The sequence below is a fragment of the Trichechus manatus genome, unplaced genomic scaffold, assembly GCF_000243295.1.
Source record: "Trichechus manatus latirostris isolate Lorelei unplaced genomic scaffold, TriManLat1.0 scaffold00048, whole genome shotgun sequence".
NCBI classification, from domain to species: Eukaryota; Metazoa; Chordata; class Mammalia; order Sirenia; family Trichechidae; genus Trichechus; species Trichechus manatus.
In genome coordinates this window covers 10547546-10562687 of record NW_004443984.1, presented here as the reverse complement: position 1 = coordinate 10562687, position 15142 = coordinate 10547546, and the positions used below count along the sequence as shown (strand labels likewise).

Below are 15142 nucleotides of genomic sequence, written 5' to 3'. Positions count from 1 at the left end.
AATATTTGCCCAGGACACTGTAAACCGGGAAGAATTATAAACAGTTAGGAGCGGTAAGTGATGCAGGAAGCAATCTCCGGAGACAGATTTAGGATTTTCCACCCATTTCCCAGGTGGCAGGGTGTGGGGAAGGCAGGCTGGGGAACTAGCTGCCTAGGGAGTTAGGCTGCACCTCCTCACTCCACAGTTCCTGGAAGACAAGACCCACTTCCAGGCAGAGGATGGGGTATGCCCAGAGAGCACCAGCACTTGTTCTGGGGTGGGTGGAGTGGGGCCAGCCCTGCCCAGAGGCGACTCCCTTGGGCCACTCTGACAAAGCAGAGCCAGTGAGGGCTCTGCCTGGACAGTCTAAGGCTCCAACCTGCATCCCAGGCATGTGGGCCACTTGAACACATCTGCCTCACACAACTACTGTTGTGACTAACAGAACGCAAATTCACTTAGGAGAGTTTCTAAATCTACCCTATGTCTCCAACAGCTATTAAAAGGGCAAGGTGGCAAATTTTTTTTTCTACGTTAACAGGGGTCTTCATACTGGAAAGTTGGACACTACTGGAAGAGAGGATAGAAAAGTTATCTTTGGAAGAAGGTCTGCCCTGAGGACCTTCTCAATGAGGCTGAATCTCTGCCAATACCAACATCTCTGAGGGCAAAATTCTTTGTCTCCTGAGGCCACACTGCACTCAGTCTTCACGTCCTCTCACCTTTACACAGAGGCACCCACAGCAGTGCACCAGCACGAAGCTAAAGCCTCCCCCTGGGATGGGGCGTCAAGGGTGTTAAACATGGAACTGCCGAGTCAAGACAAGCCTGCTTAGGGAAGCCAGTGCTTTCCAGACCAAGCTCCGCAGTGACCTTAGACACAGCCTGTAGGGAGGCACATCTTGGAGATGGTTGCTAATGACACCTAAAAAAAGATGAGTGAGAAAAAGGTACACAGATCTTCTCAAATTTTAATGTGCATACAAGTACCTGGGGCATCTTGCCAAGCACTGCGTCTTACAGGACAAGATGGGCCTACAGTACGGAGATGTGGTGAGCCAGGAACAGGGTGAGAAGGATGAACATGGCTAAGCCCGCAGTCACCTCGTCCTACTCTGGGAGGAAGCCAGCTAGTGTGCAGGTGTGCTCAACTACACACAGGCCAAAGGGCATTCACTCCTTTGAGAATGGGAAGCCCTATTTAGACGGTGGATTTATAGCTGCCTAAACAAGCTCACCCCAAGAAAGATGATCAAAAGACTGTATCTCCCTCTAAGGAAGTCTCCGGTGGTCATGCTGAAGGGCACTGAACTTGGCCTTGCTCTGGTCATCAAGATACAGAAGTCATCTTAGTAAACATGCAAAAAGCAAAGCCAGGAGGAGCAGTCAATGACTGGATGAGTGGAACCAAGATTCACATAACTGTCATGGACTGGATGAAAAAATAAAATGTAAGGAAGACAAATGTGAAATCTCATATTTGCATTAAAAAAAAAATTGACGGCGTGAGGACGGAATGGGAAATCCCAGGTCCCTGAGGGGTTCATGTGAAAGAGACAGGGCAGGGTGCCAGTGGAAGGCCCTTTAGTTGACTGCAAGCTAGCCTGTGAGAAGGCCTGCCAAAGCAATTCCACCTAGGTCACATTCTGCAGGACAGTTCTCTCCTGAAAGCCACATTTCTATGGAGGTTGACATCAAGGAATGGGCTGTCTCCTGAAGTGCCAAGCAGAGCAGGCAGGGGCAGAAGAGGTCCCGTCAGGTTGGGAGGCTGGATTAGGTGACCTCTGATCTCTTCTGATTTCAAGATCCTGTGATTCAGGCAGCCTGGCCAAACGCAGTAATTTTCTCCTGATGAGATGAACACGTGCTCTGAGTTTTGGAAAGTGCTCTGCTTGGGCCAGCACTGGAAGGTTCTCATGAGTATCACTCAGCTTCATCCTGGGAGCCACTGTTTTGTGTGTAGGCCAGAGCCGAGGAGAGGGCAGACCTTCCACAAGAGCTTGCTGGTTATCAGTTACCTTCAGGCACCCACCACAGGGAGGCACTATTAGGTTGTTGAGGGTGGGGAGGTTAGACAGATGCTTAAAATAGACACTTTCTCTTCTGTATATCCCTTTAGTTCTTCTTTCAGCCTCTTCTCCCTTTTCTGGGGACCCTGACTACTGTCCCGCAGCAGCTGTACCTGTTGCCAACCACCTAGGCCAACCCTCTGGGTCTGGGTCTGCTGTTGCTCCTTATACCGCCCCACGTCCACGGCAAGATACATCCGCCAGTTCTGTCTCTGCAGACAGCGCCTCTCCACCAGCATCCAATGTCTACTATCTGCTGTGTCTACTCTTCCCTCTACTATGAGAAGTGCCCAGGTTTTCCTCTAGGAAATCAACACCCCTTTCCCACCTACCCCATCATGGGCAGCAGCATCATGACCCAAGTCTGGCAGATCAGAGAACCATTTCACCCCAACCCTGCCTCAGTACATTATTCTGTGAAGGACAAGTGACCCACTCCAGGCCAGTGAGACATCTCCGGGGTTCTGGCAGACCTATTAGAAAAGAGAAGCTCTTTCCTACAGGACTGCCAGGGGTAAGACGATGTAAGCCAGAGACTGCCAGGAGCCACCTTGTGGAGAGAGGGAACTGTGATATGATGACATCATTTGAGTTTAAGGCCTAGCCATGCTGAAGTCTGGACTTTTCAGTTATGTGAGCTGACCCATTTCCATTTTTGCTTAAGCCAGCTAGACTTGAATTTCTGTCATCTGCAATCATATGTCCTAATACAGGATCTCTGCCAGAACTGAGAAATTTATTCTAAAGTGCTATCACAGTAGTACGTGCTAAACATCACAGGAGCATTTTAACGTAAACAACTTGACTCAAAGACACAGTCTTCCATGTCTGAATCTCAGGAATCAATCAGGCCTGGGGGGGCACAATGCTAGGCACAGAGGCTGCCCCAGGACCCTTCTGTGGGACAACAGCTCACTCATTTCTGCATAAGGCCAGCTGAGGCTGGCACCCGTGAGCACCGGCAACTGGTTATAAGCGGGTGACTCTACCTGTCTGGTAAGGCTGCCTCCGAGGTTCATGGTGCCAGAGCCAGATTTGTTGGTTTGCAGCCACAGCATCACCGTGGAGGTCAACTTGTAATGGGCAGTGCGACCACTGGATTTCTCCTGGGGGCGATGAGATAGAGAGACCAGACAGACAAAAAAACCTTGGGTACAACTCCAAGGCCCAAGGAGAGCCTAGAGGGCCCCTCTGAAGGGCCACTCTAACATGTCCCTTCCTAACTCATTACCACAACATTACCTTTCTTCTAAATTCCCAACTGGTTTTTAAAGGGAAAGAATCAGAAATCATGTGTACTAAGCCCTTTTAGGATCTTTACCACCGTCAATGATTACTGCAATCGTGACTTATCTTCATCCAAACGGCTTCAGGGCAATTTTAGGAATTAGCAGGAGTTTATAAATCACAGTATCCCCCCTTAAAGAAGCATTTGCTAGACAACGGGCTGCACTGTACGCTGTGGCACCTGCACTTAAAGGCCCCAAGCCTTCAGCTGCTGGAGGCTGTACCTGTACTTCCACCACATGGATGGAATCCCAGCAGCCTTTGATCTTCTTTGATCCATCTCCAGCCTTCTTTATGAGGATCACTCCAGCAAAGCCATGATCCAGATCCCAGAGGTAGACAGATGAGACGCCGCCTTCAAAATACCTGTAGGAAACAGGCCCACGTGCTCATTAGATGTTAAACCTATCAAGTTACAGATCATCAAACCCAGGGCCCAGGGGGTGTCATTTGGCAGATTCGTCTAAATGTCTATCTAAGGTTAAGGACTCAGACAATGAATGGTCTGCAAAGGACCTGCAATGGTCTCAGGGTTGATCCTTGGATGTGTCCTGAACATCCGTTGGTGTGTGTGTGGAAGGGGGGTTGGGGGAGAGAGGTAACAGAGAGAACATGAGCCTAGGAGTCATAAAGATGAATTTGAATTGAGCTCTGTCACTTACACCAGTTTTGTGACCTCTGGTAAGCTTACTAAACTTTTGTGGGCTTGGGATTCCTCATAGATCAAGGATCCAGCACACCGTGTGACATACAGTAGCAATAAATGGTAGCTACTACCATTGATGTAATCAATATTGTTTGATAGCTTTATCTTCGAGGATGGCTGTTTTACAGGGGAAAGACAGAGCAGCACACTCCTCCCAGCCACAGACCCCTCCAGGGTGAACCAGGCTTCCGTCAGTCAGTCTTCAAGAGCCGCTTGCTGCCTAACCCTCGCTGGCAATGAAGGTTCAGTGTAGGACAGGGTTTCTTTTCCTGTTTGAGTTAATACAGAAAAATTTTCTAGCTGAGATCAAATGGAAGAGGGAAAGAAAGAGCCAGGAGGGAATGAACTCCGGCTAGGATTCCAAATCCTAGAGACCCAAGTCAACTGCTATGGCTGGCTGAGGTTAAGTGCACAGAGATCCAAGGGGCTCAGAAACCAATGGTGGATAATCAGTGAATACAGACTAATACAACATACTACTGTCCCTCAAATTCTGCTGGTAACCAACCAAAATTCCAGGAAATCTTGCCTCTCATGGCTTAAAAACACATTCTTTTATTTTTTTTAAAGAGTATATGGATGGTCCTTTTCTTTAAAAAAAAAAAAAAATTATTTACCAGCAAATCTCTTGCCTCTAAGAGTCCTACTAGCCCTGCATCACTGCTGCTGCTTCACACAGCAGGTGCATCCGGGGAGCAGCGAGGAGGGCTGTTACGTCTGCAAGCAGATCTCAGAGCTGGACAGCTGGTAAGGCTGTCAACATGGTGCACCAGGGTGAGCATGGGCTCCAAGAGTCAGGCAGACATGGGTTCCAGTCCCAGCTTCTCCAGTTATTAGATATGTCCATGCATTTATTCATCCACCAACTATTTTTTGAGGGCTACCTGGTACTAGCTGTGTGAACTTGGGCCTTAGTTTCTTTGCAAAACTGGACAATAATATCTACTTCATAGGGCTATTGGGAGGCTAGAATGAAATAATACAGGAAAGCAGATGTCTGACAAATGGTTATTATTGTTTTTGTTATTAAAAAGCACCAAAATAAATAACATGTGTCTGTGAATTATATCTCAATAAAGCTGCTATATAATATTAAAAAAACTGTTTGTATATACATACTCATATATACTGGGGCACGGGATAATTAAACACATGTGGTAGAATGTTAATATTTAGAGAATCAGGGTGAAGGGTATACAAGAATTCTTTGTATTCTTTTTGGCAAGTTTACCAGAAGTCTGAAATTATTTCGAACAAAAGTTTTTTAAAAAGTCAGTACCCGATATACACCAAACTAAGAGACAATCAACAACGACATGGTCCCCATCCTGTCCGCACTCACATGAGGCAACGTGCTCAGGCTGTTTCTATCATCTTGCTCTAACCCGCTGCAAACCCACTGAGCACCCTTGGGGTCTCAGATCTAGGTTGGCTGCCCAGGCCCCTCCCTTCCAGGATATCCTCAGCACTCTGGGACCAGCCCTCAGCTGGTGTCACTACATCCTGCCCCCATATCTCTGTTACTGCACTATCCACTGTTATTAATCAAATTAAATCCACAACTCCTCCTCCCCACTACAGAGTACGCTCCATGAGAGCAGGCCTGCCAAGGCCTAACACAGCAGATGCTCGGTGACTACTGATTGATGAGGTTGTGAATTGTGTCCCCGAAAAATATGTGTTGTAAATCCTAACCCCTAAACTTGTATAGGAAACCCTGGTGGCATAGTGGTTGAGAGCTACGGCTGCTAACCAAAAGACTGGCAGTTCGAATCCACCAGGCGCTCTTTGGAAACGCTATGGGGCAGTTCTACTGTGTCCTATAGGGTCACTATGAGTCGCAATAGACTCGATGGCAATGGGTTTGGTTTGGTTGGTTTAGGGTTGCTATGAGTCGGAATCGACTTGATGGCACACAACAACAATAACATGCTTGTAGATGTGATCCCACTTGGGAATAGGGATTTCCTATTTGTTATGTTAATGAGGCCATATCAGTGTAGGGTATGTCTTAAGCCAATCACTTTGGAGATACAAAAAGAACAGATGAGGCACAGAACAAACACAAACAGAGGGGAAGATACACACCATATGAAGACTTCCAAGGAACCAAGGAACACAAGCTGACATAGACAAGGACCTTCCCCCAGAGCCAACAGAGACAGAAAGGTTTCCCTTAGAGCTGGCACCATGAATTTAGACTTCGAGCCTCCTGAACTGTGAGAAAATAAATTTCTGTTTGTTAAAGCCACTCACTTGTGGTATTTGTGTTACAGCAGCACTAGGAGACTAAGACAAATGGCTATATCAAGGTGCCAGAGGCTGGACTACCTGCTGCTGAAACGGGGGTTGGGGGCTGGTGCTGGCCATAGCCAACTGCAGCACACGGGAGTTCCATGAGAGGACAAGCTTGAGTGAGTGAACAGTTGTGGAGCACCCAGACACAGTGCCACTCCAGGTGATCTCTGGGAAATCGGCCTGTGCTGGGCACTCAGGAACCCCACTCCAGAAGAGTCTTTCTTTTGTCCTAAGTTGCTCTCCAAACCCCCGTCCCAGAGGGGTCGAGCACACAGCGGGCCATTCTGGAACACTCCTGGGGCAGGTGTGGATATATCGGTCACCTCTAGACTAGAGCCCCTTGCTGGCCTCAAGGCTTTGCAGTGCTCAGGTGAGCTGGCAGCATGGCTCAGTGAGCCTTTCCGACTTGCTCTCCTGGATTCTGGTGACTCCCTCAGCTCAGAGGTTAACTAATGAGGCATACCAACACCAAAGAGGGAGGAGCAGCCCACAACACACTTGCTAATACCACTCCTTCTGGTGACAGATGGCCTGGTTCTGACACACAGTTTTCCAGAGCAGACTCACATCAAAAGAGAAAAAACAACAGCTTTTAAAACTGTGGCTTTTCTTGTGCTGGCAAAAAGTAGGGGCCAATAATTCTTTCTTTCCTTTGGCCATCCTGGAATGAAGGCTTGAAGCCCAGTGGGCATTTTCATTCTTCCGCTCCCTCACAGTTTGTGGCCCCAATCTTCATGTGGCTCCACACACCAGAGCTGCAGTGTTGTTCTTGTCAAAGGCTTGCCCTTCTGTGATCTGGAATACGGGGAGAAGCTGGGCCAGGATGCCCTGGAAGGAAACCAGGAGAAACCCTAGTGGCTGGACAGCCTTTGTCGGCACCATGCGGTGACCAGTTCAAAAGTACCAGGTGGCCTAAAGTTGATCCTCCTCAGTCCCATCCTTTTGTTTTCTGTTTTTTTTTTTTCAAAAAAATAAAACAACTGCATTTAATGTTTTATTACATGGAACTGGTCGTTTCCACTCCAACATCCTGCCCTGGCCCGGCTCCCACTCTGGGCAGCTTCTCCCTTGCGCTCTAAGCTTCCCTTGTGGGCCACATCAGCCAGTTCCAAAGTTTCAAGATGCTGGAGACAACAGAGGTTAAAAATGCAAGCTCAATGCTGACCTCCGTGTGGGTTACTATTCTTTTCCCCCAAATTAAAAAATTTATTGCAAGAGCAGTATAAAAAAAAGGAAATTTAAAAATTAGCCCACAATACCATAAATCAACTTTTCCCACAAGTCTGATTTTTCCAAATGCCCTTCCAGTCTTTGTACAGATGCAGAATTTTTATATAACTAAGCACAGAGATGGTGCCATGTTGTGTTCGGCTTTTTTCACTTGGCAAGGACGCATAAGCACTTTTCCATGGAACCACAAGATCTCCATAATTGTTTTTAATAGCAGGGATAGTATTCCACTGAGTAGTATCCTAATTTACAGTCGATTTGACTTTTAATAAAGAAGTGACGGCAGCAGCATTAGAGGATACACTGTTGATCTCTCACTTTAAATCTGTTCCCTCTTTGGATCCGGGCATTCCCTATTGAGGTGAGGCAGACATGCTGAAACTCGGCCTCTGCAGGTACAGCCTCCGCAGGTACGGCACAAACACCACAGCAATTCAAGAACGGACTTGCATTCTATTTACCAAAACGGATCTCCCGGGACTTAAACGACCACAGGTTTCAACCTGATGCTTCAAGACAAAGGGAGCAGAGGACTGAGAACTTAGCTAGTAACGGTCTGGTCAGAATCTGCCCAAAACACCGGCCTCTCCAGCAACTGTGGTCAGGACCATGCCGTGCACAACCAGGCGGCAAGGTGACTGCAGGGTGTACAGACAGTCCCCCCATTACATGGTTTATGGCTTTGCTCTGCGCGTGAAGCATTAATTAAAGAGGAACCTCAACAAGTTTTTGAAAATTTATTCTTACCTACTGTACTTTGATCATAATGACATGAAACAGGAAAAAAATAATTTTTATGGGGTTCACATTTATGAGTTTTTACATAAAGGCTTTTGTGGGTATTTTAAGAATGTGCTAAAATGTTGTCTAAAACCACACGAAGCCATCTGAGGAGTTGCCCGCCAGAACTAACAGCACACACATGGAAGCACTTTAACTGGCCTTTGTATATTTAATGAGTCAAGTAGTATTAATATTGTTTAAATGCTAACATTCTATTTCAATAAGGTGGCTCTACCATCGCCAGCGACTGGCTCTCAGGCCTTGCACGTCAATGTGAACGAGTGATCAAATGCGGCCAGGCGTTGAGAGGAGGCTGCAAGAGGAGCAAACCCAACCCCGCCATGGGCTCTGCCTGCCTTAGTATTTCACAATCCCAGCTCCCCAGGGAGGGAGGGAGGAGGGCTGCCCAGTCCCGACTGGCATCATTCAGCTGACCTGGGCCCAAGTGGGGCGGCACAGAGTTCCTGCAGTGAGGCCTGATCAAGTGCATAGCAAGAAGAACATCTTTTAAACATGGAGGCCCAAAAGTCATGGCAGCACAGGGCTGAAGTCAACACACATGGTGAAGAGGGAAAATGATCTGCTTAAAATGGGCTCCCTGTCAGCAGAAGGACATAGGCAACAATCTGTGGGAAGACTCAGAGAAGCCACCTTGGATACATCTTAAACAGGAAATAGTGGGGCCTCTGAAAGCTCCAGGAATGTCAGGGGTGGGTGAAATGACAGATCTACCCCGCAAAACCAGGGAGTAACACACTGGAATCACCTCTTTGCCGTTGTTCACTGAAGAGCCAATTCTTTAACCGAGTGCCATTGGTTCCACAAACAGCCATGGTGGCTTTCAAGACTTTCTTAGCAAATATTAACATTTCCGAAGACAAATGAAATTACAGAGAATTTGGACAGCTGGGACTAAGGAGATGGGGCCTCTTTGGGTTGGCTCAGTTAAGTCCACCATTTGAAAAACAGGACATTGATTACAACAGCCAGAGGTTTCGTAAACTCTAAAAGACCAGGTTACCAGGGATACCTCTGTGCTCGATGAGCCAAGAACAAAGGATGAGACCCTCAGGTGGGGTTGGCTATTTACCAGAAACTCAATTACAATCAAGAAGCTGGTTAAGTTTATACTCTATTGTCAGTTAGACCCCTGAACTTGGATTAAGAAAAAGCCTTATGTGCCAGTAATTCTCTTCTTCTCAGAGTACTATGTCATTTCTCCCTGAAAATCACTCTTCTAGTTGAGTAATGACACTGCCACATACACAGATTCTATGTCCATAATTCTTCAACCACAAGACTTCAGGAAAAAGGAGGACAAAAGGGAAAATAGAAATATTTCACACTCAAAATGACCTACTTCACAAAAGTAAAAAGAAAAGGAAACATTTCAGCTCCGAAAGCTTTATGCAGTGTTTGAAACTGAGGTGTGTGGGGAGACCTAGGATGGAAACTTGTTTGGGGAATCTGAGCTGTAATATGAATTACCCAATTCCATCTTGGCCAACACTGGGCTGCAAATCTAACAGGGAAGATGGGGCTGGGATGGACTTTGAAGTTGACCTTTATTCCTTCCTTTCAAATTGCCTTTGGGAGACTAGCTGGATTTGTGGTTCTGGTACAGAGGCCCCCGACAGGTCATCAGTGATATGCCACAACCCTCCACAAAAGAACCAAAGCCTGGACAGACCTTCTGGGAGCATGGCTTTCCAGCACCAGCCAAGAAACAAACTCTGGTTCTTGGGTTCACTCAGACGTGGTCCTTTAACGATAACTGGGCTGGACTGCCTTTACAGAGACTAAACTCATGCCACAAGGTCCTAGTAGACCTGGATCTGTGGCCCAAGACCTCTATAATGCTGAGTGACAGTCAGTCACCCACAGACCCAGACAAGCCAGGGGGACATTAAGGTATGCCCCATTAGACGATGGAATGTGAGGGGGGTTTCTTCCGCAGCTGGCTTTATTAAAGCCAAGAGGAAGGCAAGAAGTATTTATCCAGCACCACTGTGGTGCCAAAGACTGCTTTCTCATTTGTAAAATGAAAGAGCTGGGCCAGAGGCTCACTAGGGCCCTCCTAGCTCTGACACTCTAGGATTTGGTGGCTGCACCAGGTCCTATACGAGGCCGGCTCTGAGCTCCACAGGGCATACTCCTAACTTGTGATCAATTCTCTGTCTAGGATCTGCTTATATACTGTCAGTGACAGAAAATTCACTACACCCCAAGGCAAATATTACAGTTTTGAACAATTCAAATAGTTCTTTCTGGACACTGAGTGAAAATGTCTAACTGCCCTCCAGAATCACGCAAAACAGGAACTTAACGCCGCCTTTCTCATAGTAGCCCTTTTAAATATCTAAAGATGGCTTATACAAACTCTAACATTCTTTTTTCTGGCCTATCCATCTCTAGTTGCTTATATTCTTGCCCATAAAACATGATTTTAAGTCTCCAGACTTTGGTTATCCACCTTGTCAACATATTCCAGGTTATTGATGTCCTTCTTAAGGGTATGAGAATGGAATATCACGCCCCAACTATGTATTAGCCAATGCAGAGTAGAGACAGTCACATCTCTCAGAGCAGAGGCCACTTCTCCACCGAGGAACTCAAGACCAACTTAGCTTTCTTGGCAATCATACCTCACTCATACACACACTGAGCTTTTAGCTGTCGCAATGAAAATCTTTTTTCTTACGTGCTGCCAGAAATTGCCCCCCACATCCTACACTTGAGAATGCAGTATTCTGGGCTCGAAAAAGTCATTTTCCACTCATCCCTGGTGTATGCAATTCTCACAGACATGCCTTCACCATTTCAACATAAGATTTAATCTTCTGGAAGTCTGAATCTGTTGTCATCTGTATCCTCATCCAAGCCACCCTGCGTTGGAAGTATTTATGTATGTGAGTATATATGAAATTAGAGTGTAAGACAAATGAGTACACAGTTGAGTTCTAAATTGTATAGATCAGGTCTCTGCACCGGTATTCTAATACTTTCTAGAAGCAGTACTAGAGGCTGCAGTGTAGGCTTCTGTGGAGAAATCGACAGTCAACTTGAAGGACAGCTATCATCTGGACACCTCCCTCAAGTTGGGGGACTGTACAAAGATGGGACTGCCCACAGCTCAATTTTGACTGGAGTCGAAAGGAGCTGCTGGGCGTATGAGGGGGAGAGAGAGAAGAGAATACATAAGGGGGGGTTGGCTGAAACGCCACCTGAAGTGTTCAGACTAACAATTTAGAAGATTTTAAAATGCAATTAAAACAAAATGGTGCAATTAAAACAAGCTGAATTTCTCTACTATGCAGTGTCAACTAGGAATCAAACAAACAAACAAAAAAACTCAAACCAATTGCCGTCGAGTCGATTCCGACTCATAGTGACCCTATAGGACACGGCAGAACTGCTCCATAGGGTTTCCAAAAAGCGGCTGGTGTATTTGAACTGCTGATCTTTTGGTTAGCAGACGAGCTCTTAACCACTACACCACTAGGAATACTGGCCCTTAAAAGGGCCAAAGATGTAAAATTCATGACAGTCTTCCTTCCGTTACATACAAGGTCCGTTCTGCCTCTGAGGCCTCACTGAACAGTAGCAGCAAGACCTGTGACAAATGGTCATGAGACACTCTTTCCCACTAACTGGCATGTGGTCACAACAAACATGGGGAGGTAACATGGGTACTAATGCAAACACCCAGAAACCCCAATGCTTGATGACTGATTTTATGGCAAAGAGAGAGAATAAAACCCAGAGGCTGAGCCATTCCACCAGTAACTGAGGTTCTACCCGAAGACAATACCTTATCGTTCCATCCTAACTTAAGAAAATCCCAGCTGCCATCTACCAGCTTACAGCAGTAAGTTTGTTTTTCTCATCATCCTTAACATCCTTAAAACATAAAAAAGGGTACCTGGTACCCACAGGTAGGAGAAATTCAATTCCACCCCGGGGAAAAAAAAAATCTCTAATTTTCTTGCAGAGGCATCTAAAACCTGGCTTCTTTCCTCACAGCGCAGACCAACATTCCTTTTTCGTCAGCTCCAAACTGGTCACCGTGGAGGCACTGAATGTATAGGACCCAGGTGCTGCCCATGGGTACAGCTTAGAAAGCCCATGGAGAGCTGGAGAGGGAAAGCTAGGAAACTGGTGTCCTCCTCCCTGTGCTGGCAGCACTAGCCTGTAGTGAGAACAGACAAAAGCACCTATAGCTACGTGTAAATACAAATAAGTGGGTGTAGGCACACATATTCATTGAAGACACAAATACGGATACTCCTCAGACATAACCAAACACCTCCCAACATTGGTTTTCTGGGCTTGAAGGCTCATGACCATAATTTCACGGGGCAACTCAGTCAACTAGCATAACATAGCTCACAAAAAATCATGATATGCATCCTAGTGAAGTGAGTAGTGTCGTGGGTCTTATAAGCTTGACAGCAGCCGTCTAAGACAACTATGGATCTTGACTCACCAGGAGCAAAACAGTAAGAAGGTGACCAAAAGTACAGAGAGGAAACAAGTCTACAAGACCCACAACCTCATCTACCCTGAGACCAGAACTAGATGGTGCCCCGCTACCAACACTGACTGTTCTGACCAGGCCACAACAGTTGGTCTTGGAAAGAACAGGAGAAAAATATGAAGAACTCAAATACTTATTTAAAAAAACAAACAGAAAACAGACCCTGAGACTATCACCTTGTGACACTCTTTAAACCTAGAACCGAGCCTATTCCCTGACATCACCTTCTAGTGAAATAGCAGAGTGGCACACAAAATAAAGGATATTACCCATAAGATCAGTGCCCTCCTTAAAAACCATCAGTATGAGACCAGAAGGTCAACCATTTCTCAAAAGCAGAGATGAGAAAAAAAGGGGGCAGAGAAACCAGAGTACTGGAAAGGGAACAAACAGAACACAATTAGAGACTGTTAACACATTGTGATAAATGTAACTAATGTCACTGAACAACTTTGTGTGGAAACTATCAAATGGGAACCTAACTAGCTCTGTAAGCTTTCACCGAAAACTCAATAAAATACTATTTAAAAAAGGAAAAGGCGGGGGGGGGGGTACATCTGTAACGCAACCTCACAGAGACGCAACGAAGAGTGTATGAGATAATGGTGCTGAAGTGCCCACCACGTGTCTGGCACGGAGTAAGTATGCAGCAACGGTGGCTGCTCGTTTTTCCCAAGGTTCTTACTCTCTGGGCTGAGAAGGGGAGAAGGGAACCTTGACATGTTCTGAACTGCCCGGGAAGCGTCATGTCAGAAGCAAAAGGTGCTGCCTGCTCTGTAAGCAGTCCCAGATTCACAGCCCTGGGGCTGTACTTGGCCCCACACAAAATGGAGAAAGATCAACACTTGGCTCATGGGCTGGCCTCGTCCAGATTTCACACTGCAACCCGATCGCCCTTGTTTGTGTGTTTAGACCAGCTGTTTTCACCACAGTTGATGGAATGTGTCCCAGAGTCTGCCTGTGGACACGGGACAGGTATTCTGCGGAAATTCCTTCCAGTACACACAGGTGCAACAATCCCCTGAGCAAACATACCAATCGGCTTAGGCATGTGCAACTTTAATGCCAGTTGCACTCAGAAGTGCACATCTGGACTGCGGATGCAGGGCTTTATGGCCTCTCTTTACAAGGCTTTTATTTTTTTTACTTAAAGAGAAATAATGAAGGCCTCTCCCTGCAGCAAGCTGCACTTCTCTAGAAACAATGGTGTCACTGGAGAGGCCACCAAGCCAGTTCGAAAAAGCTTCCAGGAGGGCCAAAGCTGGGGATCTGACCAACTTTGTCTACACTCAACACCAATGTGACCATCTCCTGCCCCTCTGAACTGCCTAGCCCATCTCATGAAATGTCAAGACATTCTGGAGTTTAAAGCCATCACCACTTTTGAGAACCCATCTGTGTCAGCTAATCCTTTTCATAGCTGAGGACACTGAAACCTAGAGAGATAAAGGAATGTGCCCAAGTCACAGAGCTTAGCGTGAGAGGCAGGATCAGAGCCCAGGTCTGGCAGGCCCACGTTCTGTCCCCATGCCAAGCTGCCTGCCCTCCTTGAGACCTCCCAGCCATGGTGGGAGGTACTGCATGTAGTGTGGGGTGGGCAAGATGGGCCTCAGGGGCTGCTGGTTCAGCACGAAGCCACACCACTGTACATCATGCTGCTTCAGGGTAGAGGAGAAAGCCAGAGGAAGGAGGGGTCCACTGAGGGGCCAGGAATCCAGGGCATGCCAGTGAGCACTCTGAACTGGGAATTCTGGAAAAGAGGGTCCTCTGCCTCAATAAGGTAGTCGGGGGGGCCACTGGATGAGCCTTTGCAAGACCATCTACCCTTGATAGTTCCACAAAGCAGCTTTCTAGAAAGAGTGATCTGCCAGGATCCTCAGAATCAGCTCATCTGGGGGAACACAGGGTCCCTGGCAGGAAAAAGGAGGTTGACCACTGGAGGGAGATGGTATCCGCTTCCTGCAGGCTGTCTTCTCCCCAGCACGTGGAACCATGCAAACCAAAGCGTGACTATGTGCCATATGGTTACAGGAACCCAGGAATTCTGGAGGAATCAGCGTCCCTGATGCTGACTTGGGGGTGGGGGGGTGGTCATGTTTGTAAATGAACTTATTTTCCACTCACTCCTGTTTTCCATTTAACTTTCCTTTTAGCACATGAAAATCTGACAGCGTATGCCAAAGACGCCCATACCCTGGACGGCAGCCCTGGGATGCCAGATGAAGGGGGCCTGCACTGAGGCTCCCCATC

At 46.9% G+C, this 15142-nt stretch overlaps 1 protein-coding gene across 2 annotated transcripts in view; it reads right to left on the bottom strand.

Annotated features, from left to right (window-relative positions):
* Positions 1-15142, bottom strand: part of CAPZB (capping actin protein of muscle Z-line subunit beta) — a 159353-nt gene that overhangs the window by 14697 nt on the left and 129514 nt on the right. For both annotated transcript variants that reach the window (XM_004377186.2, XM_023732141.1), the window contains exons 5-6: positions 3563-3704; positions 3041-3157 (exon numbers count right to left, since the gene is read on the bottom strand). In XM_004377186.2, coding sequence (XP_004377243.1) covers positions 3041-3157; positions 3563-3704 — 259 coding nt within the window. The remainder of the gene's footprint in view (positions 1-3040; positions 3158-3562; positions 3705-15142) is intronic.